Raw genomic sequence first — 25,985 nt, 5'->3', positions numbered from 1 at the left:
TCTGTGTTCTTTCAATAATTTTATAATTTACACACAAATATCATGGTAGTGTAAAATATCCTTTTAAAGACTTCAGCATCTGGGAAATATCCAGTGTATTTTTTACGTTTGTAATTCGCAAGCTGTAACCAATCACGAGGTTGGATAATCTCCACTCGATGTCCTGTTACATAATTTTTACCGAAAAGTAGTCAAAAACACTCATCCAGGATTCTGGTTATATTTCACACGCTGAACTGTATTATTCAATCGGCCCGGACACTTTGAAAATTTACGTAATATAACGTAAGTAATGTACACGATAAAAATATTCTAACTTTGCTTTCTTAAATAGCTAGTTATTTTAGTTTGTTGTTCAATGTCAAAAAACGAAAAATGGCCCGCGTGTTTACTTCTAATTATTATTTTATCTTTGTAAATTTACTGAATGTATGTTTTAATCCCCAGAACAGAGATTAACCCATCTGTCACTTAAAACGAGGCAGGTCGCTTTTCGCGCCTTGTAGCATAATAATTAGCATTGTATTATTTTTAATTTCGCGCCGAAGTAACATCGCACCTGTCACTAGTCACGTGATTATAATGAACTTGCCAGCAAAAGGGCCACGGATCAAAACTACATTAAAAGCTATTTATTTATTTAAGAAAACTACAGCCGTTACAAAAAACACAATATTTACAAGTAAACTAAAATTACAGCCCAATTATATTTTTTTAAGTATTATTAAATACAATAATACGTAATAATACGTGCTTGTTAATTCTCTCGAAATTGCAGGAATAAGGGGAAGATATAGTAAAATTATGGAAAATTACCTAAAAAATCGTTGCATGAAAGTAAAAGTTGGAGAAAATTATAGTAATGAAAGAGTTGTGTCTATGGGAACAGCTCAAGGATTAGTTTTCGGACCGATTCATTACTTAATATATTGTAATTCAGTGGAAAACCATGTAAAATTTTCGAATTGCTTCCAATTCGCAGACGATACTGCCCTTGTAATAAGCCATTCAAATATAAAAATTGCCCAAAAAATGCTTCGAGAAGATTTTTCAAATCTCATTAAATGGGCGCATGACTATGGCTTAGTAATAAATTCTAAAAAAACAAAAATTGTTCATGTATCCTCACCATATATTACTAAATGTGAATTTGAAATAGAAATACAAGCTCATATAAATTTTTGCCTTCGTTCAAATTTAAATACAGAATCAGATAAAGTAATAGTCCTATTATAGATGTTGTAAATAATCATAAATATTTATTATTAATTATTGATATTATGTATCTTTTTTGGGTGATACCGTGTATGTTGGATTTAAATCATCTTTAAATCATTTGAACAAATTTTAGTTCAACCCTAAGTCTTAGTCTAAATTTGAAATGGCGTAATCTGCCGGTCGAAAAGTAATTATATTTTAGTTATATGAAACTTTTAAGTATGTTTTTTAATAGAAATACATTTAAAAGTTATTTTTTTTATCTTATTTACGATTTTTAATTATTGCGTGATTTTTAATTATTGCGAGATTTTTAAAAAACATTTGGTTTAAAATGGCAAAATCGTATGACTTCCTCATTTTCGATCGTTTTACCGGACTACAGCCCTAATCACACTTTTTCAAAGAATTCCAATATAGTGCTTTGACGAGTGTTATTTAGCGACAGAAAAAGCTTTATCCCTTAATATACGTAAAAGCATTTTTTCTGGAATTAAGGTATCCGCTTCATCCACACATTCCAAGCAATTATTCAAGTGATATCCAGCTTAAGTATAGGACTCCTTGCAACTGGTTCTGATGCCTCCAATTCCTTTTCGTTTTCGCTGTCATGCTCATTTCTTACTTTTCTTACTTTGTCTTAATTAGTTAAAGGCTCCAGACAATCAATATCGGCATCGTTTATTAAGAAATTTTTATCTCTACTTCTGAAAAGCCACTGTTTCAAAAAAGTTTTTTAAAAGTTTAGTAAGTCATCTTCAGGGTCAAAATATTCCGCACCTCGGCCGGAAATGTCACCTGATTCAAATACAAAAGGGACACATAGGCTATACAGAGATAGGGGGGTCGTTCGGATTAGCTGGGTTTGGACTATCGAGGCCCTGCTGTGAAAATAGTAATGGAATTAAAATAAAATATTTGGAAAAAAAAGGATTTTCGCTAACTACGGCTTCATTTTTTTTTCTTTTCTTGGCAAAGCACCCAAATTTGAGTAATACATGCCTTAGTTTACCTATGTTTTTGATGCAAGGTTGCAAAATTGTTGCAAATTAACGAAGAATTTGACAACATTTAACGAGCGGATCACATGTAAACAACTTATAGAACAGGGCTGAACAATAAAATATTAAGTAATTTATTTAATTTCGTAAATTATTTAGTTTTTCAGAAGATATACTTCGTGTCTTAGATATTTTCATTGTATTTCCTTAAATGTTTAAATATCACACTATTGATTACTACGGCTTTTTATCGTCAACGAGTTTACATGTAGCAACCAGCAATAATCATGTGTACTTTGTTGAATTTTCCGTATCCGGACGGACAGTAGAATACAATTTTGTTTGTGATTTTTTTATTTTTTTATTTATTTGTTTATTTTATTCATAGTACTTTATTTTATCTTTTTTTGTCGGCCTCGTGATGTAGTGGTCAACGCATGCCTACCATGCAAGAGGTCTCGGGTTCGATTCCCGACCTGTTTGACATAACATAATTAATTTAAAAATATGTGTTTTTACTCTAGAATATTTTGTTTTCCCTGGACTGGCACCTTAAGTGTAAGACTGATCATCTTACCTTCGTGTAAGAAAAATGATAAAGATACAAACCAGAAACTTTGGCGAATCCAGAAAACTCATGCAGGAGAAGCCTGACTGCGGACGGACATCAACAGACCTTACTTTTCACTTAGGCAGTGTTAGGCATTTTGTGTCGTCGTTTATTTCAACAATTGTCTTTAATATTTACTATTCTTTTAACAGTTGTCTGCGTCGGGGTAGATGAAGAATACAGTTCTGAGTGTGAAATAGAACCAGAACTCCGGACGACTATTTTTGACCCGATGTCTATTCTCAGGTAAAATCCTGAAAAGGGAAATCGAGTGTAGATAAGTCCGCTGCGTAGTGTAGTGGTTAGTGAGCTTGAGGTCCCGGGTTCGATTTTTGGGAGGGTCGACGTGAAATATTTGTGTATCACCTTACCTTTCTTTAGATCGAGATACGCTGCAATTACTTTAGCAATGGAGTACCCTATGCATCATCAGATGAGGGTTAGGGTTTGATGATAAAGATAATTCGTGTACTAGGATTCAATTAAAGGTAACCTTTAATCTGACCACTAATATAGTTTAACCCTTTGATCCATAAACATAAATTTATTAGATTTTTAAACTTTTTATTTTTGGATTGTGTTATTTATAGCTTGAAAACGATTATTTATTTTTGAAAAAAAATGTTAAACATGCATTAGATAAATACATTTTTTTAAAGGTTAAAAAATATGTTAAAAAGTTTTATGTAACTAAAGTATAATTACTTTTCGACCGGCAAATTACGCCTCTTTAAATTTAGACTAATATTTTGTATATTGATTGTCAAGTAAAGACTTACTGTAAGTACAATTTGTTAAAATGATTTAAAGAAATTGAACAAAATAATTGTGGCGGCAAAATCTTATTAAAAAAAAAAAAATAATCATTTATATATTAAATACGTGAATTTTGTTGAATTTCTCTTTAATTTAAGTTTTAAAATAATAAAACAGTTAAAATATTTTATTTCATACCCTTTTTATGGAATCACATGTTTATATATTTTTTAAGAACAATTTTTTATATTTAATATTTTGTTTCTACAGTATGTTTTTAGTAAACTTTTAATGCCATTCGACGGCCGATATAAGCATTGATATTTTGCTAAAAACGTACAACCAAAACATTCTTATAAAAATTCTAATAAATTGTTTCAAAAATAATTTTTATTATAATACCTACTAAGTTTGGTCTGAATTTTAAGAGGCGTAATCTGCTGGTCGAAAAGTAATTATATTTTGGTTATATAAAACTTATGATTGCGCAATTTTGAAAAAAGCGTTTTAAAATGGCTAAATCGTATGATTTCCTTACCTTTTATGAGACTACGGCTTTAATAAATTGTAGCCGACCCCAACAACAGCTTGTGTAAGCCCTCTAGCGCTCTCAGCACCGCGCGGCTTTTGTTTAAACTCAGTTAATTGTTGTAAATTTAGAGAAAATTGTGATAACATTTTTCATAACAACCCTGGCTTCGAACCATTATGTCGATTGAAATTTTGTCTGAGACAACATGGCTAACATCGTACCTAAGTTCAAGCCCTGTCCGGTAACCTTCGTGGACGTGGAACGTTCATTCTGAGTTGATTAAAATATTTAGACTGATAGAAGACGCAACCTTACAACGGAAAATTGAGAAAAATACGTTATTGGTAACATCAATGAAAGCAAAGTTTGTTTCAATTTCTCCTAATAATAAAATAACTGTAATTTAAAAAATAAATTGTGTTGCATATTTTCACACTTTAGTAGCATATTTTAAGCATTTTTTATGTATATTTCAGCCTATTTATGATACATATAATTTGGTCTTAAGTATCTAGTGATCACTAACTTAATATGTATATAATGACCTTTAAACCAGCTAATGAACGGTCATAATCCTTGTAAAATTCCTAGACTTCCAAATTATCGTCTTCCTCTCTTGTGTAATGTCTATCAATAATGCTGAGTAATAGTTTCAAGTATTTGGTCAAAGGTTTCCGGCCTGTTAGGGTTGTGGTTTTAACAATCGTTATATCGGTTTTAATCTCTTCAAAAACCACATAATATTAAATTGATTCGCTTTTAATTAAGGTAATTAAAATCAGCCGTTTAACCTAAGTATATTATGTCTGTGTCCAGGCGGATTCAAGAAGACTACACAAAAATATGTGCAAAACAGGTGTCCTTAGTGAAGAGGACTCTTAAAGTAATTTTGTGTAAAAAAGATTTTATTGTATATTAATAAAATAAAAAAAGTAGTTATAAAAAATCTCAATTACTAAATATATTTAATAAATTCTTACCTGAGATCAAATAAACTTGGATATCAAAAAAGTTCTTCCTTTGATTTGAAGATCAAAACTGCTCGCAACACTGAAACAAAAAAATGTATGTGTGCATAATTAAAACTTTAATAGAATATTAAAGCAATATTCGCATGTTCGTTATAGATACATAAACTGTTTTTATAAAAACATAACATTGTAAAAGGTTGCTAAAATCCATTAATAAATACATACTTCGATACGTGGATAGCAGACACCACTAAGAAACAATTTTTAATGAATATTTTAGATCGACCCTGTTGGGAATCAATCCCATGACCTCAGGCATGGTTGCCGAACGTGCTAAGCTGTACGCCATGTGATAGACTAATCTACACCCGATAGATCCGTAAATATATTAGGTTGATGCAAAAGTTATGACCGTTTTTTATAATTCTAGGTAAAAAAATAAAATATTCAGAAATGATGAATAGTATCTTCTTTTAAATGATTCCATTGTCTAAAGGATGGTTTTCCGCTTCTTTCTATTCAGTTTTGGCCTGGCCAAAGTACAGTGAAGAGCCCTTGTATTTTTTCAAAATGTCGCTCGATAAAGTGCATTTACGTCATTGTTTACTTTATGAATTCCGTAAAGACAATACCGCGAGTGTGGCAACCTAAAACATTTGCGAAGTGTATGAAGCAGATGTCATCAAAGTTCGACAGGTACGAAGATGGTTTGCGAAATTCCGATCTGGGGATTTTTCACTTATTGATAAACCACGTACCGGGCGGCCATTGAAGTCTGATAACGACAAGTTAAAAGTCATAATTCGCACTAATCCACGTCTAACCACCGGGGAGATCGCGTCGATGGAGAGAGTCAACCAAACAACCGTATTAAGTCATTTGAAGCGTATGGGATGGTTTCGCGATACGACGTTTGGATACCTCATCAATTGTCGGCTGTCAATTTATTGGATCGTGTTTAAACGTGCGTTGCTTTGAGTGCAAGACAAAAACATGAACCTTTTTTTCATCGTTTGATAACGGGAGATGAGAAATGGGTCGTGTACAACAACGTGACAAGAAAAAGACATTGGGCTATACCTGAACAAGCCCCATTAACAACTTCGAAGGCCGAATTCATAAAGTAAACAATGACGTAAATGCACTTTATCGACCGACATTTTGAAAAAATACAAGGGCTCTTCACTGTACTCTGGCCAGGCCAAAACTGAATGGAAAGTAGAGGGGAAGCATCCTTTATACAATGAAATCATTTAAAAGAAGATACTATTCTTCATTTCTGAAGAAAATTTTTTTTTTTCCTAGGATCATAAAAAACAGTCATATTTTTTGCATCAACCTAATTTATTTACGGATCTTCCAATTTCTCAGTGCCAAAAATGTCGTAATATATTAATCCTGGTCAAGCAGTTATGTCCGCGATTGTGCCTCCTCCATGCTCATTAAAACTATTTGCCATGTGGGATTAATTCCATCATTATTCCAAGCTCCAATAATTACTGTTATATTATAGTTTTAGGCGAACTCCGGTGTGGTCAGAAATATTACATTATGTAACTTGGGTATATTTCTACGCACGGGGTCGCATTAAGGTATTCTGGCAGTCAAAATCATTATGTAATATTTACTTTTTGATGCGTTTTTTGTTACAAACTGTATCTTCAACCAATCAACAACAATATTCACGGTGCTGTACTTTGGAATGAGCTACATCTTCATATAAAAATGCACCTTCTTTAGCTACTTTTAAAAAACCCTAAAACATTGTTATTATGTTCTTAGAACCCTGGCTTCCCTTTATTTTTTTCCTGGATACTCTTCCTGTCTCTTTCTAAACTCCTTACCGGATCCCACATTCTATACATTCCTTTCCTCATTATATAATGTGTATGACTAAAGTCTTTTTTTAAATAACCTGTACGTGCAAGCCCATCTGCCGACTCACAAACTGCTGTTATTCAAAAACATGTATATTTATATACAGGTGTTCTTTAAACCCTGTTACATCCGAAACCACAATGATCAGTATGGGCAAGAAGATATATTAGCATATTTAAAAAAATATTTAGATCAAAGAAATTTTTTGAAAATAAAATATTTAAGAAAACAAATGGTTGCTTACTTCTGCAAAGAAGAAGCGAGAGGAGCGCGGCCGTTGTCGGCGTATAAGACTCCCCCTTCCTCGTTTCTGCCCTGCAGAAGTAAGCAACCATTTGATTTTTTTTATTTTTTATTTTTTAGAATTTTACGCGTTCTAAAAAAATATTTTAATGTGCCAATAAGTCTTCTTGCTCATACTGATCATCGTGGTTTTGCATGTGACAGGGTTTAAAGAACACCTGTATATATATAGTTTAACTACAAATTTTCTTCAGTCTGTTTTTGGTTGTCTAGAAGATATTGCTTATAGCAATAAGTACGCCAAAGAGATTTTTTTTTATGGCAATACGGAAAAAAACAGTAAAAACAGGATGGTTAAAGTTAGTAAAAAAATGTCCAAAGCGATTCTTTACAGCCTTAAGTGGGCAAATCGAATTTTGTACGCATATAATTTTTTTCATAATATAGGTAATGTAATAAAATTCAAAATGAAGATGCTTGTACTAAATAAAAATTCGGATTCCCTAGATAAATTTCTAAAAAAAAATTACAGGATGATTTAAGAATTGGACATGAGGTATAATCGAGTAAGGAGTTTTAAAGAAGACGTGTATTTTAAAAATGATATACACATAAAGAAGTAGTTCATTCGCCATTTCGACAATGTTTAAAAATTTACGAAAATGGTGGCAAAATGCCAATGTTTAAACATTCACGAAAATGGTGACAAAATGCTAATGTTTAAACATCCACGTCTCTTTAATTCATTCATGTGTTGATTTGATCTTCAATATAATAAAACATGAACTTGTTGGTACATTGTACCTTGTGAAATGATTGTATTTCTTTTCAAAAATAAAATTTGGCTTCGGCCACATTCGAGTTCAATTTATAATCTTTAAATTATTACAACAAATTTTAGTTTAATACTTAGTCTTTATTGAAATCCCAGATACCTAAGTTTAGTCTAAATTTGAAATGGCGTAATCTGCCGGTCTAAAAGTAATTAAATTTTAGTTACATAAAACTTTTAAGTTTATTTTTTAACAAAAATACATTTAAAAAATATTGTTTTTATCTAATTTATATATATATATTTATTATTGCGTGATTACCATTCGTTTTAAAATCGTATGATTTCCTCATTTTGCCTGCGTTTTACCAGACTACAGCCTCAAGTAAGTACACTTGCATATGAATCATTACTCGTAAATCAGTAGCTAGGTATACATTTTTAGAGAAACATTTTTTTTAATTGAATATGGAAGTCTAAGCATTGACAGAGTCTTTTATCTGTCATTGGCTGGTTACACGTTTAATTTATTTCGTTAAAATATATCCAAATCTACTTATCATTAAACATTTTAAAAACGAAATCGTTAATTGAGCTTTTATGGGCTAATGTGACGTGTGTCCTTTGCATTCTTTGCCGACGCTTCGGATCGCATTGCCAGATTCTATCATCAGGATTGATGGACCGTCCAATGCTATCCAAAACGTCGCGTCGACAGAGTGCGAACGGCAATCGCCACATAACTCAGAAGAAATCAACGACCGTAAAAATCTAAGAATTTAAAATCATTTTTGATTAAATTATTTTAACGCTAGCAATCTTCCTCAAAGGATCGATGCAATGATAGGAAAATATCACGGTTATTTTTTTTTACAGTTTTAAATTAGTAAGGGTCTGAAAAACTTTCGAGTAAAATTTTTTCGTACTTAGTAGCATAAAAAATATTTTTAAATTTGTAATTTTAAATTTCCACGAAAACGGTCCATTGCATTCACCACGCCCCTAAACACGTTACGATTTGGTGAAATTTGTTTGTGATATAAATTTAAAGTTTATATTTGAAGCACTAACTTTATGATTATTCATTATAATAAAATAAATAAAACAACTTTGTTTTTAACCACTAATTTTTATTTTCCACTGACCGGTTTCAAAGCAAATAAGCTTCTTCGTCAAGGTTTACGTAACTAATGAATTGATTCCTTTTTTTATTTTTTATTTTTATCATGTTCACTCAGTACTACACATGGACCCAATAAATCAAGTCGTTTTTTCCTTACACGGGTGGTAATTTGATATCATTATAAAGGTCTATCGTATAAATTTGAATAGCATATCGTCATGAATCTTGACGTCACAATTCTGCCGTCATTATGACGTTTCTACATAAAACAAAAAACGGAGAAAATAAATATTTTGTAACTCGGAGATTGAAAAATTCACCGTGTGAAAAATACTACAAAAATTAAGTAAATTATTATGCGACTGTGTATGTATTATGGTTTGCCCTAACGGAATATACATATTAATTTTAATAGATTTTACGTAATATATTTAAAATTTAATATTTTCATCTTCTTTTTAGTAAATAAAATACAAGAAAATATGTTATACTTCAATGAAAAGACGTTTCTTGCTAGAAACACCCTTTTTATTTAGTAATTAAGTAAACGTCTTTCTTTTTTAGTGTTAATATGCTAATTGATGCTACTCAACTAAATAAAAAAGGCGTTACTGGCCATTTACTGTTTTTCAAACTAATAACGCCGACCTAATAATCAATTAACTTCGAAATTACCAGCAGATCTTAAATTTCATTGAAAACGAGTAGATGTGTACATTTATTTCAGATGTTTTTTTATAAACGGAATAGAAGAAAAAATAAGTGTGTTAATCAGTCTTTAATAATTATATAAGTCAGAACAGCCTTTTCTATTTAGTAATCTTCAAGACTTTTTGCAGTTTAGTCTCATTTTTAGTGAAAATAATAGGGTTGTGGTTAATTAAGGAAGATAGATATATATTTGGTAGATGCGTATTTTTTTCCTGATTCCGAATATGTATTTAACTCGTTTTCGAAAAAAATGTTAGATGCGTCTTTCTTTCTTATGACGGCAGAATCGTCAAGGCCAAGCATGTCGCGTTTTTGTAGTTATATATTTTTTGACTATTTGATTTAAAAAGTTATGTATGAAAACATTTCTCCGCAATATCCATATTGACTTCGACAATACAATATTTAAAAAAAAAAACTATTTGACATATTTTTATTGGTATTCGTAGTATGTAATATTTCCCTATTACAAAATTTGGACAAATATCCTATGGCGGGTCTGCTTCTTATGCAGAATAAGACCAGCTCAATAAATTATTCATCCTTCGTAATTAGCTACAAAGCGTCCCCGAACTCCTCCATTACTCAGTCCTCTGACGACTGACGACTTTAAAGATTAAATTAATATATAATTACCTATTTGTTGAATTAACAATGAAAGTTCCGAAAAGTTCAACTTCTTTTTTAATTTGCGGCGGAGCGCGTAAACAAATTTAATAACTTCGGTTTCTTTCAATTATTCATTTCCCGCTTTCCAGCGTGTTTCAAAATGAAACGTAGGCAGTTATTGCGTTTACGAGTATTTGGAGTATTTATTTTTGTACGAAAGTGCGTAGACGAATGTAAATTAAAGCTTCGCATTTTAAAATACGACAAATGTTTTGTACATATTGACATGTTTTTTTTAAATATTTATATTCTTTTTTTATCATATTAAATATAAATATGAAATTTTTGTGATTCATTCAGTCATTCTCAAAGTTCTAGTAAATTTATCTAATTTACCTGGTTTATTTTTTTCTAAACATAATGTCTAAGAACTATTTGGTAGTAATACTCAGATTTAAGGTAATTTATATGCAAATACAGTTATTTCTATTTTTACACATCTTCAGCTTTTTTATTTTCTATGGAATATGTTTTGTAACTTGAATTATAAAAATGAAACTTTTATTCTGTCGTCGGTTGGAAGAAATTGCCGTTTGGCAATAAGCCTCGTAATGTACAATTAACAGTATGTTTAAACAGTTAAATAAATAAGATGCACTCGAGTACAGCCGAACGTAATCCGAGACATCCCGATCGCAGGCTTCGGCTGGGCCAAAGTTTTGGTCATTTTTTGGCTGAAACCGAAACCGCGGTCGAAATTGGCAAAATCTAAAACTTCGGTCGGTCCCTAAAAATAACAACTGCCGCAACAAAATATAAATTTTATGTTTCCGAATTTTTAATATTTCATTCTAATAAGGGTGATGTCTTACGATCTCTTTGCAAAAGCCTTTTTGCGGCGCTAATGTCGCCCGTATTTTTGAACGAACCATAAAGCTGCCAACCTGAACTACAAATAAAATGCCATTTATTATTATACCCTCGTTCCTTGTTCTTATTGCCAAATTCACGTTTTGACGAACCGTCGCTTTAGTTAGTTTTTGTCCAACATACCATTTTTAACGAAATTGAGTTAAACGTACCGGTACGTATTCTAATGGGAAGTTAAAATTTATCTTTAGCTTTATCTACAAAGAAAAATTACATTTTCTGTATAAAAAATATAATGTGTTTGCGTTTTTTTATTTTCTCAACATGTTTAATTACTAGTTGCCGACGAAGATACTTTGAATTTTCAAACAAATGTACACACTTTTGTACATAAATATCGATATTAGTTTATACCGTCTCAGTATATACCGATGAACAAAGCCGTTCATAATCGCGGCTCAGGAGTTCCGAGAAAGCCTTTATTTATAAAATTAAAACGATTTATATATTTTTTAATTTTTTAAGGGATTTTTTAACGAATTTTGTGTTGATTATGTATGCCTATTTCATGAAAAGAACTTTGAAGCTCTATCGCACAACAAACACAACACGTACTATCTCTTCGTTCTAGTAACGAGAGAACCCTTGTAATACCCTGTCATTGCTCTAATTTTCTTGCCTCCTCTATCACAGTAGTAGCCGCTCGATTGTGTAATAATATACCTACTAATGTTAGAGACGCCCCCTTCTTTATTTACATTTAAGTCAAGATTGAAATGTCACTATCTAAATATTTAAATTGTTCCTTTATCCTTCTTCTTTCCTTCCAATCCCCTCTCCTCTCTTCATAGTATAGTGATAATTTTTTTTCAAATATATTTATTTCTGTTAATCTTTGCTTTTAATTTTTGTATAAAATTGTAAGATTTAATATGTCCATGTATTCATAATTTTCTCAAACTAAACGGCTTGGGTAGATAGGAAGAAATTGCCTTAAGGCAATATGCCCGCCCTTATATGTATATAAAGTGTCAAATAAATAAAAAAGCTCTATTTCTGCACATTAGTGTTTTGATCTGTTGGACAAAAACGAACTTAAGCGACGAAACGGAACCTACAAACGGGTACAAGTACAGTATTTAAGATACGTTTTGTTTTTCCAGGGTTTCACGAACGCCGCAGTTCAGAAGTCGGGTCTGTATGGAGACAATGATCTCCCTGTCTCCTTGAGCGATGTCTTCTACGTAGATGGAGAAGGAAATCAAATGTAAGTTCCCTATCGTCTGTTAATTATTACAAGAATTTTTAAATAAATAAACCAGTCGTGTGATATCCGACGGAGAATAGCCTATTGCACACATATCATGTTAATCTAAACGGCACGGTAAAATTATAGTGGGTTAACATTTATTAGATTCGTTAGTACTTATTTAAATTTGATAATATTTATATTTTACGTTTTTTTAAAACTCTGTAGTTAGTGATTTTAATAAAAATATTAATAATAACGCCTCGGTTAGTATGATGAAATCAGGCGAGAGTGTAAATCTGAGTCAAGTATAACTGATGAGATTAAGAAAGGGTCTCTGAGATGATTTGGTCACGTGGAACGAAAAGACGAAATAATTTATTTATTTATTTATTTATTTATTTATTTACGGACAAAGTCCATTATAAACATTACAATTAAAAGAAATTTTTACAAAGGAATAAAAAAATATAAGGAACAGAAATAAGCAGCAAAGACAGATGATAGATTTTTTAGATTAAGTAAAAAGCATAGGCTAACTATACAGATTCTTTAGCTGATTTGTAAAGAAAGACATCCTTACACCATAATAATCAAGATCTTGATGATCGTTCACCCGCCTGATCATTCTGGGCAAAGGCGACTGTGCACCATAATTGGTCCTGTAGTGACCGAGGAAAAGCATTTCATTATTTCTTAGTCTACGGGTGGGAACGTTAAAAAGAATCTTTTGCAAAATTTCAGGGGCATCAATGAGACAGTTCATAATTTTATACATGCAGATTATATCTGCAATGCATCTGCGTTTTTCAAGACTTGATATGCTTAAAAACCTCTCCATATCAGAATATGAATAGTCTCCTCTTTCCAATCCCATCTTCCATGCAATTTTTCTTATAAAACGATGTTGAACTGATTCAAGGCGGAAATAATGGTAAAAACAAGTAAATATGGCGAAAATGAACGGTAACGTGAGACGAGGACGACCAAGGAAGACGTGGCATGATCAAATAAACCAAAATATTAAGTCTGGTCATGTCAAAAGCAGACAGAACCGAAGGGCATGTATGACAAGATGTATGAATGTGGAAGAAGCTAGGAATATATGCCAAGATAGACGTGTGTGGCGGTCTATTCTCTCTGCCTACCCCTACAGGGAAATGGCGTGATGGTAGTAGTAGTTAATATATTATTTAAAATATAATTTTAAAAAATTCGCGTTTTGATAATTTACCCAAGTATTTCAATTTTGATGACCATTTTCAACGATTTTTAAATAACTCACTATTAGAAAATGGAAATCACGTTAGGGTAGAGTGGGGTTCGAACCTCGGACCTCTGATCAGTGCTTTCGCGACACTAGCCACGGGACCACAACCCGATTTAAATAATATAGTAAAACTTAATAAAAGAGATTTGAATGATAATCTTATCAAAGTCACTATTTAAATTTAGCGAGTACTCTTAGGTAAAAAGTCTGCCAAAGAAAATCGACCGGAGATTAGTCGGTCTCACGGTGTACCGGTTATTGCGTTTGCCAGGCGTTAAATAAGTAAATAATTGTAAAACAATAAATATCGCTCCACAGTATTGTATTTTATCAAGCCGTGTAGATTTTTGCGGTGGTGTGAAATGGGCCAATCATGCGATATCACGCAGTGGGCTCGTGGTTTGCACGTGCACAGCGGTCTAGTCTCCGTGAATGTACGGTAGCTAAATCTTTCGTTGCCTATGACTCCACAAACGCGACTGGAGGATGAGTAAAATTTGAATTAACGTCGCCATTTTAGATACATCATGCCCCTGTCAGATTTTATTCAGTTGCGGTTGTCATACCTGCGTTGACACCCTTTTTTTATATATTTAATAATTATGAATATTGTGTTTTGTGTTCCTGTTGCAAGCAACTTCAGGGTGCTCAAACGACCTTTAACCTTCGACCAATTAATACATGGACGCGCCCCGTAGAGTAAAATATTTTTTAAAGTAGTGACATGATAACGTACTCATAGTTGAGTTTGTTATCAAACCAGAGCTGCATTCAACGACCATGCATATGCTACCAAAAAATGGAGGATACCCATTTTTTGTATAATAAAAAGTTAGTATTTTATTGTTTACGATCAACATTCGTTTCTGATGGATCCCAATCAGATTCTTTCCTTCCTAATTCCATATAATTTTGACCCATTAATTTCTTTTCACTGATTTTGGGGAATACAAAAAATATATTAACACTCATTTACTATATTTTAAAAGCGTAATCAGTGTAGCCCTGTAAGTGAGAACAGCTTCGCAATAGGGAATAATAATTATCAAAAAAAAATTGTTTTACTTGTCAGTATTACTTTAGAAATGTAAAATAAAATACAAATTATATTTCCCTATTGTGCTGCAAGACGTAGTTTGACGGATACAAAAATACGTTTTTTATTTTAATATAAATTATTTTAAGTTTTGTGAAGAAATCGCTAATGAAACCAATGAAAAACCAATGAAAAGTTACATAATTATTTTTGCAATCTTTAACCGAGACATTTTTCCACGCTTTCATGACACAAGCAGGCTTTTTAGTTTCGATTATAAATGTCACACCTGGCTGGCGGCCGAAAAACGAGCGTTGGGCATTACTGAGCGTGTGTGCATCAGTTAAGTGTCATCACTTTTTAAGGCTCAGGGCGCGTCTTTGTATTAATTGGTCGACGTCTTTAACTCAAACTTCCTCTTCTTGACACCTGCTAGCTCCATCCGCCATGGGAAATCGTCGATGGTATTAATTAATTCGGCTATATTTGGTGAAATTTACGAAGATAGTCTTCTGGAGACCATCACATGCCCCACTTAGGAGCAAACGTGGAAAAGTAAAGAGTTTTTTTTAAGAGTTGTAATTGTGTATAGCTATCGACTGTGGGGCCCTTATATGTATGTTTGTTGAGTGTTTAAGAAATGAAGGTAATAAAAAAAAGATTGCCTTTATTATGAAAAGGGAAAACAAGCGAGGAAGAAAGAAACGAGTGTTAAGGAAGAGATAAGAAATGTTTCTTTAGACTTTATTGAAGATATGTGGATGTGCCAATGACGTATAATATATAGACACGTTACTCCTATACTAGCTAGATCTAAGATAAAACAAATATTGCGTTGCTCTTAACAATTTGAAAAAACAGACAGCAAATCACGATACAAGTGCTATCATTTATGTAAGAAAGTGATATACGTATTTCTTTAGTTCATATTTACTTCGGTGTATCTCATCACGTCAGATACGACACTAACTGGCATTAGTCTATTTTTTTAAAAATGTTTTTAAAAATAAAATTGATTGCTTCGTTTTATTTGTATTTTATTTTTATTTTTATAAGGAAAAATAACTGACGTTATATTGGAAAAAGGTATTTACAAAAAAAAAGGACATATGTACATCCTTATTCTTCACAAATATAATAATAGAAAATGTTACGCAATAAAGAGAAAAACATGAAATATTAAATAAGAAAAGAAAAGAAGAGTACTTTAAGAGAAAAAAAGTGGTGGAGAGGGATATTTATAATATAGTTGACCAATTCGAAATTTACTTACTTATTATTATATTATTATCGAATAACATAAACATAAAAAAATTAATTACACACCGACAAATGTTTAATTTTAGAGTGTTTTAAATGTTTTTTTTTAAATCATATAATTTAGTATTAAGAATATCTAAATGGCAACAAAGTAAGTTAAATTTAGAGCAACTACGATAGATGAGTTTTAAACATATTTTTTTTTGGCAGTGGATTTAAAAAAATGGAACCAGCCGTGTTGACTTAACGGGACAATTTATTGAAATACGCTCTAAGAAATAAGGACCATCGATAAAATTGTTCAAAATTTTGGAGAGAAAAGACTGATTAGAAATGCTTCTACGTTTAGTGAGGGAAGTTAAACTAGGAAAGAAAGAAGAGTCTTCGTACGGTTCAAAATGAGTGTGCGATTTACGATCCAGAATGTTCATGAATCTATTTTGTATCATATCTAGTTGTGATTTATAAATTGTATATCAAGGATTCCAAACAAATTATATAGTCTTTCCGTAAATTGGATTGTAGGTATTTCAAAAGATACGATTTATCCGTTTTATTTTTGCAGAGCAATTAAAGCATTTATTCATCACCCACAACGGAATATTTCTGCGTAGCGTCACGTCTGATCGTGATAAAAGTCCGTTAGATAATGAAGCACAAGAGGCAATTACCCATAAGTTGTAATGCTATTTCCTTCGCGCTTGTAACGTGTCTCTTTTATGAGGAACTTCAGCCCTACGGGAAATTGGATACAAAAATGTTTTCTTAGCGCGGCAAAAATTAGAGCATCAAAGAGTTTCTTGAAAATGTAAGAAAAATATATTAAAAAATATTTTAATAAAAACGAACTACTTTGAACGATGTCACTTGTTCATATGAATCAACCAATGATAAAACAGTTGTGGAATATTTCCGGTTTACTTACTGTCAACGGGCCAATCGGCAGAACTGACCGAGAAGAAGCAGAAGCGAACTTGAAACACGCGGAGTAATTCAAAAATACAAAACATTCAAAAAATCATAGCGCCGATAGTACGATACATATATTTTTTTAAACCATTGAACTTCCTCATTGTACGTCTTTGGTAGACGCTTTAGAAACATATTTTCATTTCAGTTCTCTCTGTGACCTGAAGGCCTTCGGATGCTCCTCATTCCACCTGTATCACCTGGACCTGTCCCTGGAGACCATGGACCTGCGGCTGGGGGCGGGGGCGGGGGCTGCAGCTGAGGGGGGCGGAGCCCTGCTTGTAGAGGGGGTATACAGGGCTGCCTACCCCTCTCTACAGTCCCTACTACCGGTCACAGCAGACGGGAGACTCAGGTAGTAGAAGGATAAAAGAAAGTCGTTTTCAAAAATGCCTTCTCATGATTTAACCATTTTACACGAAGGAAAGTCTTTTCTGGGAGGGGATACGGAAATCTAAATATTTTCAGCTCTGTAAATAAATAAAAGGATCACCCTATAAGTGTGAGTGATATTCTAATATCATACTGTAAGGTCCAATGAACGCACGCCTCACTATTACACACACTACAGTAGCCTTTGGTAGCCTATAAAATACGGGTACATTGATCCACAAATTTGTATGTGTTTGTTCGCCTTGACTTCTGTTGCGTTAGCTAAATGTGTAGTTCCTAGTACCCTTATTATCTAGGTGTAGGTAACTTTAGTTGAGACGAACACAGTAATCATACAGATGTATAGCTTGTATACGAGTGTTAATTTAGTTTGGAGTATAGGAAAACTTCACACCGTTTTTTTTATTTACAAATCTAATTTAGGGATTTTTCTTAATTTCAGGGTTGTATTTTCTGGCGTAAAATTCGAAGGCTCTGCCGGTCTTCAAATCAAAGATGATTCTTTGTGCATACTCAATACAGATATTGATATTTGCCTGGATGAAATAGTTTTAAGTGTAAGTATCAAAATTTAATGCATTTGAAGATAAAAAAAAATTTTGTTTTTTTTTCCATTTTTTGTAGACTTTTACTGGATTTCACCCCCTGAATTTTTAAAATTATTTTCTAACTCATAATATACTTTTTTTTATCGAGTACAGATACTGAGCCTATAGTGACACAACCAGGAACGACCTATGCCCGTGAACTTGCCCCGGCTCGCTAGAAAATCCGTTATGATTCGAGGCCCCAATTTTAAAAGAATAAACATATTACAACGGAGATGGAGAATATTTTAGAGAATGAAATTCACAAAAATTAGCACATGGAACAATGGAAGAAATATGGATGTTCAAACAAAGGCAAAATAGTTAATGATATGTAGTGTGTAAAGTGGCCACTTAAACCAGCCAGCCCTATTTATGGCTAGACTTCCACATTTCCTTGTCTAAAATGTTCTCCTATATCTGTTGTTATATGTTTGCATTTAAAGATAACAAATCAAACGATATCTCAACAGAGATGGATACGTTATTTCTAGAGGGAATATAGAAGTGGTTTTTTGCTGGGCTTATGACCTATTATTCGCGAGATTTTATTTATTTTTAAATAAGTATTTGCGCTTTTATGATTTATTAAAACAATTTAATTTTGGTGGAAATTTAAAAATACGTTGTTGTAAACAACCGTACCAGAAAATGGGAACCAAGTTATTTTGGTGAGTCAATCGTGGGTAACATTTGACAAATTCTATGATCGATCATCAATATTTTTGCTCTAATTTTGTTCAAACTTCTAATATATTATATCGAGGCTTTACTGACAGAATGCTTTAAGCCATTAAAACAAGTTTCGAGATAATCATTTAAAGCTTTTTTATTCTTTCAACGCATTATTTCTCTTACAATTTTTTTTTAAAGTTTTGAAAGAGTAATCTTTATTTTAGACATACCATAAATTTGAAATAAAAAAATATTTTAAATATATAAAGACAGTACAGCCTCGATATGCTTATTGGCAAGAAAGCTTTCATATAATGTCATGTGTAAATTTACTTATGAAGTAAAGAACTAAAACCCACAGTATCTAAAAAGAACTTTATAATATTACGTACTTGGACAATACTTTAAGAAATAATAATATTATATTTTCTTTACAGGTGTCGCATTATGTTCCTAAGAAAAATGGCGGAGAGGAAAACGTTACTAGTGAAATCTGTAAAGATTCTGTTGGTAAGTTTTTAAAAAGTATTTTCTAGTTGGTCTCTGAAATTATTCCAATAAATATAAGTGAACATTTGTATATAACCACTTAATGGCTTTTCTATGTCTACCGGTTTCGAAACATACACGTCTCTTTTTTAGGACATTAATAATACTAAAATGCTAATCCCTCTTTTTGAATTTATTTATTTAATATGTTCATGTACATTACAAAAAAATATTCAAGACATACCTTACATTATCCAGATCCCACTTACTATTTAATGATGCTCACACTTACACACACCTGAACACTTACTCCTACATTAATACACATAAACGGACCAAAGGTCTGTGGTTCGAATCCCACTCTACCCCAACTTGATTCCCATTTTTAATAGTGAGTTATTTACAACTCGTTGAAAATGGCCCTTAAAATTAAATATTTGGGTAAATCATAAGAATGCAAATATTTATTTTTTCTAAAAAAAAAAAATACATCTGCACTTACTCTCATACAAATACACATAAACACACCCTTTTGTTGTAACACAATTTAATAATATGTATGCTTCTTATTTAGAAACTTTGCTGGTCTGTCTTTAAACTGTATTTTTTTTAATGCTACTATATCATTGTCGACTGTTTGTTTCTTTAAAATAAAAAATAAAATTAGCGATACAATTTCAATGTGATAAAATGGTAAAATAGATATAGCCAGTAATTAGAGTAAAGAGAGGCTATTCTCTCTGAACTTTCTTTCAGTAACACGAAAGATGTCGATATCCCAAGAGATTCGGTTAAGTGAAGACTTTGCTCTTTCTACTGGCATTACCATTGGGAGGCTGGTTCTGCAAGCAGGAAGATACAGCTTAAGCTATCTATGTCTAAGGTAGTTATAAGGATCATAAGCAAAAATACTCTCCATTAAACCTAAGTTGATCGTAATACCACTCTATATATCTTCAGCTCAGTATTTGCACAAAAATATTTAACCAACGTGCTGATAGAACACATGCTATTCGAAAAAAACTGCTTTTGCAGTTTGGCGGGAAATAAAAAATTGTTCAAAAGAATGCTTTTGTAAAAATTAAAAAAAAAAAAAAAAGCTGACACCAATGTGCACTGATTATAATAAAAAAATGTTTGATCTTGTGCGATTGTTAAAATAAAGGGAAGGGAAGGAAAGGAGGTATGAATTTACTAAATGTAAGATGACCATCACAATGAAACCTAGTATAAACGGCTATATTAAAAGGTTATTTGATTGTTTATTGACCCCTATCTGGGCAGAATGAAAAAGTATTTTTTCACACATTTGATGATTGATAAGGCTTTAGAATCCCAAACATTTTTTAAAAATTATTAATTGTGATAGTGCAGTTCATAATAAAAAAATATGGCAAAGCAGTTTCAACTGAATGCTGTTTTACTTGTTTTTAGTTCATGAGACAAAATAAATTATATGAATCCTGTGGACATATTGCCAAGAAAAGGGTTAAAGGGACAATATTTTTCAACGTTAGCGTAATTTATGTCCTGACGAAGAGACGGGTACGTCTCGAAACCGGTAGACATAGGAAAGTCGGTAAATGGTTATACACAAATATTTACTAACTTTTATTAAAATGTTTGACCGCAAAGTTAGTGCTTTAAATATGAATGCAATTATTTCACTTGAATTATTTTTGTTTTTTAGAAAAATTGCCCCTAGTTCATAAATTTTCAAACGAATTATTCTACATAGTCCAACTGGAGCTTATTGCCCAGCTAAACGAAGTTTTACAAAAAACCACATCAGTTAGTGAAATACTTAGTGGAAATCATCAACTTGTGGAAGCATTCAGGTAAACTTTTATACGTTTTTATTAATTATAAATAAATTTCTTAACAAGTTGTTAATTATCCTCATATATATTTATGTATAATATTGGTTTATTATATTAATAAAAGACGAGTGATACTTTAATCCATAAATTTGGAATATCCAGTGACCGGTTTCATCGCTTTCGCGACATCTTCGAGACTGGTATCTTTATTAAAAAGTTCAATGTATTTATACAAAACAGAGGTAAGGATAGATAATTCAAAGTTATATGAAAGTAAATTAAATAAAGTTATTTTTATCTTAAGGATCATTATCAAAAAAAAATCGGGTTAACTAATGAGTTGATATAATGCTATTTTAATGAGTTTAAGTATTTTATTCTTAGCGATGAAACCGGTCACTGGATATTCCAAATTTGTGGATTAAAGTATCACTCGTCTTTTATTTATATAATAAATTACAATGAACTTCCATCAAGAATTTTCACTTACAAACTTAAATGTTTATAACATTGGTAATTAGGTAAGGTCTGTAAATTTAATAAATTGAAGTTTTAAAATGATAGACTCAATAAAATTTTATCAATACAATAATTATGTCTAATAACTACAATAAATTTTATTTTTATTTTTTATTGATATACACAACACGCGGTGCCTTTTACGGTGTAATAAAAATGAAATATTTAGTATGAATAGACAGATTGTGATCCCGCGGGTAGTGTCGCCGACTCCAAATCAGAAGGTCTGAGGTTCGAATCCCATTCTACCACTTTTCCATTTTCTAAAATGGTTTTTCACGATTAAAAGATATGTTTAATTCAATGGGGAAGTTCAGAACAACGGGAAATATAATGGTAATAATGAGAGCATTTAATTATATTGCGAAGTTTCTCGAAAATGTACAAATGATTTTGATTAAAATGAACAATTTTGAACGACTTTACTAGTTGACGAAACCAACCAGTGATGGAGTGTTATGATACATTTCCGGTTACCGGAAAGCCAACCCACCAATCAGGACAATCATCGTAGACAACTTCAGGCACATAGGCGGAGTAATTTCAAAATCACAGCGCTGATAATACAATACATATATATATTTATTTTTTTAATTTTGGCAGCTTAGTTTGGTTGTCTATTAACAAATAAAAAATAAAAAAATACCACTGAACTTCCTTATCTGATTTAATTTCTTTTCTTATGTGTTTTTTGTCGTACTGAATTTCAAAAACTGTTGCTCCGTTACACGAAAATAAACGTAAAACTTGTTGTAATCTTGTTTTAATAATTCAATTTAAAATTCAGCAATGACCCACCCATTGAAAGATTGATGAATGCTTAGGTAAAACTATAGTCGTGACGTAACAAAGATATTATATTATCGATTTTAATTTCCATGCTTTCGTCATCAAATTATTGAGGAAATAGATAATAATATTGGTAAGAAAAAAAAATATCCTTAAAAGATTATTCTGTTTGTGTCTGTTAATAAATGTAAGTGTCTTTTCTTGTTTTCAGTACTCAAGTGGCGAGTGCTTCCTCAGTGGAAACATGGTAGTAGATTTAATATTAATGGAAGTAAGAAAGAACTTCTTGCAGAAATGTATAGAAATTGTTCATCTTCCAGATCTTCATGCAAGTTTCAGCAGAAAGGCAAGTTCGACATAACTTTATTTATTTATATATTACAAAATATGCCAACATTTCTGATTATCATAGGCAACTGAAATGGATTACAGCGGAGGGATTATCACTCCCTCTCACTTCGGTTCACTATACTTTATAGTCCTAACGCTTCTGTATACCTTTATGAAAAATTTCAACGCCGATCAGATCATGGTTTACCTCTTCATTCTAGTTCTCAATGCACCCTCTTAATGCCAATCCACAATGAGGAACTTCAGCTAAAAATGTTTTCTGCACGCGGTTAAAATAAGAGCATTAAATGAACATAGTTATACAGAAAGCAGCCAGCCATAGAAAAGTGAAACTGAAATAATAGCACTTTTGTAAAAAGAGTGGATATACAAATCTTCACAACAAATGATAAACAATGAAAACATTGTTTTTTTTAAATGACAAACAAGAATCTTATTATGTACTTGACCAGTTTTAATTATTTTTAAAGAACCGTAAGATTTTCCTAGTGCTGTGGGTGTTTTCTGCAAATAGAAAAATTCCATTTTGTAATCGACACCATTTTCAGAAGGTGATTAAATACAATTTTTTGTGTGAAAGCGGTCTGGCTGTATTTAGCAGAACATACAATTGATCTTACTGCACCCAATAACATCAATATCTCTTTTTTTTATTGTGGACTGGCTGCTTTCTGCAAAACTACGTTCAAATCATACGCCAAAGTTTCTTTAAAATGTATGAAAAAAATATCTTATATATTATTATTCTATGAATGATTGATTGTGTCGTCATGTACGGGCCCGTTTCACTTGATCGTGTCAATCCACTCGGCCTAGTAAAACTAGGGTGGGTAGATACTTATTTGTTATTTTCTTTTTTATTATTTCTAAAATTACTCGGCATGTGACGTCTCAAGTTCTCTTCCGCTTCTTCTCTGTCAGTTCTGCCGATAAGCCCGTTGACAGTAAACAAACCTGAAATCTTCCCTAACTCTCTTATCATTGGTTGATTCATATGAACTAGTGACGTCGTTCAAAGTAGTTTGTTTTCATAAAAAAAACATACGTTTTTAAGAAACTTAGCCGTAAAGTTTAATGCTCTATTTTTTGTAACCAATTTCCTGTAGGGCTGAAATTCCTCTTTGAGTGTCTGATTTAACCATGTGGCGGCGACATATACCCAATTTATCTTTTGTTTAAAACATGCACATGTTTAAGTCTGTAAAATGAATATAACTAACCTATAATTAAAATTTGACAGATTGGTTTAGTGACTGTTCACGGCGAATTCGAAACCAACGATGGATGGCTGTTAGACCTGTCAACTATAGACAGAACAAACGATGTTACATTAAGTATGGGTGTCAGTAAAGCATCTTTTGTAGTCTCCATGGGATTATCTAGAATGAGAGTAAGTTTGCAAATTTATTTTATGTATGTACATTATGTTTTATTTATATTTTGTTTTCATGTTTATGATTTTATAATGCTCCCTGTTTTGTAGATTGGATTCGACGATTATAGACTGAAATTTATGAATATGGGGCCGACAGGTAGAGTGGAAGCCATTATTGGAAAAAATACTATTCATATGAAAATATCAGCTGGAGTTAATAAATGGACGCCTTACGCACAAATTGATGACCTTAAAATAGATTACTTTAGGTAAAGAACACACATGAATAATTATTATAAAATGATACTCAAACACTTATCAATATATTTTTAAATGTAGTGATTTGCAGTATTTTTTTGCTCTTATATCTCACTCCGGGAATAACAGCGGCACAATTCGAAAAAGTCTTTTTTACAAGAGTGCAGTAAGACACATCAACGCTATTAGTGCGTAAACCAATAATATTCGTTTGCAAAAACAATGGCACAACTTATGTAAAGTTCACTTACTTATGCCATGTAAAATTAAATGTTTTCAGAAATAACAATGGTATTTTGATCATTGTGTCACTATTATTTCATGAATTTTAATAAAAAATTATATATTTAATAACATGATCACTCTTGCTTTTAAACCAAATATGTAAATATTTTTATCGATCATGACGTTGATTGTGCGGGTAGGAAATGTATTCAGGGACGTTTTTGCATAATTTAAGTCAATTTTTGACTTAAGCCATTATTATCGCTCAGGTGCGACGTATAAATTGTTACTTTTGTTGCTTAATATATTATCTAGACCACGGCAAATTTGTTCTTTCTACCTCAAGTTAAATAATCTTATTGAAACCCTCGAATATGTGGCAATTTGATAAAATTATTATTGTTATTAATTGATTGATATATTTCAAACTTTACAAATCTGGTTTATTGCTACAAAGATTTTTTCCCATCCAAATAAATTATTTAAATAGTAAATTAATGTGAATCAATCACATTCATTTATTATTATTTTTAACTGTAATTTTAAATATTTTAACTCGTCATGTTAAAGTTGCAACTGCCGAAATCTTTTTGTACCACCACGTGGGGACAGGCAGAATTAAATGGAAAATTTAAATTGTATCATACCTCTTTATTTGGAAAATTGTAGTTAATATTAACAATAATTAAAGCATAAACGTTTTTATTAAGGATTTATATTTTTTGGGAGCCAAGTATACCAGGCATGCTTAAAGTCACCCCAGTTTATGGTACTTCTGCTATAGAATTCAGTAAACCGAATCTCGTGTTTTTTATAATGTGTGTACTTACAATATGTTTATTTTTGCAGTGATGTTGACATCCATATAACGGGCCTCGGTCCTCTAAACTGGCTCGTCTCTACAATATCCACCTGGGTCTCTGGCCATATAAAGAACATAGCCATTCCTTTGATGGAAAACCAAATCAAAGCCGAGATTCAAAAAGCCATCGACAATATGAACATCTGGGAACTCATCACAAAGGGAAAGACTTAGAATTTAATGGTTGTATTATTATTAGTTCTTAAATATTATAATGTTCATATGAGCTCAAATATAAGGCCTCGGTCCTTATACAAAGAATGAAAATTAAGCGTTCATGATTTTTACTTTATGGTGTAATTTTTCCTGTTGTATTGTTGTAGAGCTTCATCCCAAATCTACAATGGTGTGTTTGATACGGTTCACATACATAATCAAAGTTTGATCTTCCGATAAAGTCACATACTAAGAGTAACAAGGCGCCACACCCATAGATACGGCATTTTGCTATATTGCATAGAATAAAAGCATTTCAAATTTTTGATTTGTAACTGGTGGTTTGGGTCTGCGCTTACCTCAGTACCTATGGCCCATTGTTTTGCTTTAAACTAAAGCTAATTTCGT

The 25,985-nt window shown here is 31.9% G+C and overlaps 2 protein-coding genes across 2 annotated transcripts in view; one reads left to right on the top strand and one right to left on the bottom strand.

Annotated features, from left to right (window-relative positions):
- Positions 1-5,169, bottom strand: part of LOC148276622 (uncharacterized) — a 248,787-nt gene extending 243,618 nt beyond the window's left edge. Inside the window, exon 1 of the mRNA XM_088234011.1 lies at positions 5,098-5,169. The gene's annotated coding sequence lies outside the window, so the exon portion shown is untranslated. The remainder of the gene's footprint in view (positions 1-5,097) is intronic.
- LOC148276621 (uncharacterized) overlaps positions 1-25,688 on the top strand; it is a 39,628-nt gene extending 13,940 nt beyond the window's left edge. The window contains 10 exon segments of the mRNA XM_088234010.1: positions 12,458-12,561; positions 17,227-17,433; positions 17,914-18,028; positions 19,171-19,243; positions 20,913-21,060; positions 22,562-22,584; positions 22,587-22,696; positions 23,942-24,091; positions 24,185-24,345; positions 25,409-25,688. Of these exon segments, the coding sequence (XP_088090136.1) occupies positions 12,458-12,561; positions 17,227-17,433; positions 17,914-18,028; positions 19,171-19,243; positions 20,913-21,060; positions 22,562-22,584; positions 22,587-22,696; positions 23,942-24,091; positions 24,185-24,345; positions 25,409-25,595 (1,278 nt within the window). The 3' untranslated portion in view covers positions 25,596-25,688.
- The last annotated feature ends 297 nt before the right edge of the window (positions 25,689-25,985 follow it).

This window comes from Micrasema longulum, unplaced genomic scaffold (assembly GCF_059751315.1).
Source record: "Micrasema longulum isolate JH-2025_06_02 unplaced genomic scaffold, ASM5975131v1 h1tg001176l, whole genome shotgun sequence".
Taxonomy (NCBI): domain Eukaryota; kingdom Metazoa; phylum Arthropoda; class Insecta; order Trichoptera; family Brachycentridae; genus Micrasema; species Micrasema longulum.
The sequence above is the reverse complement of the archived record's forward strand: the minus strand, read 5'-3'. Positions and strand labels throughout refer to the sequence as shown.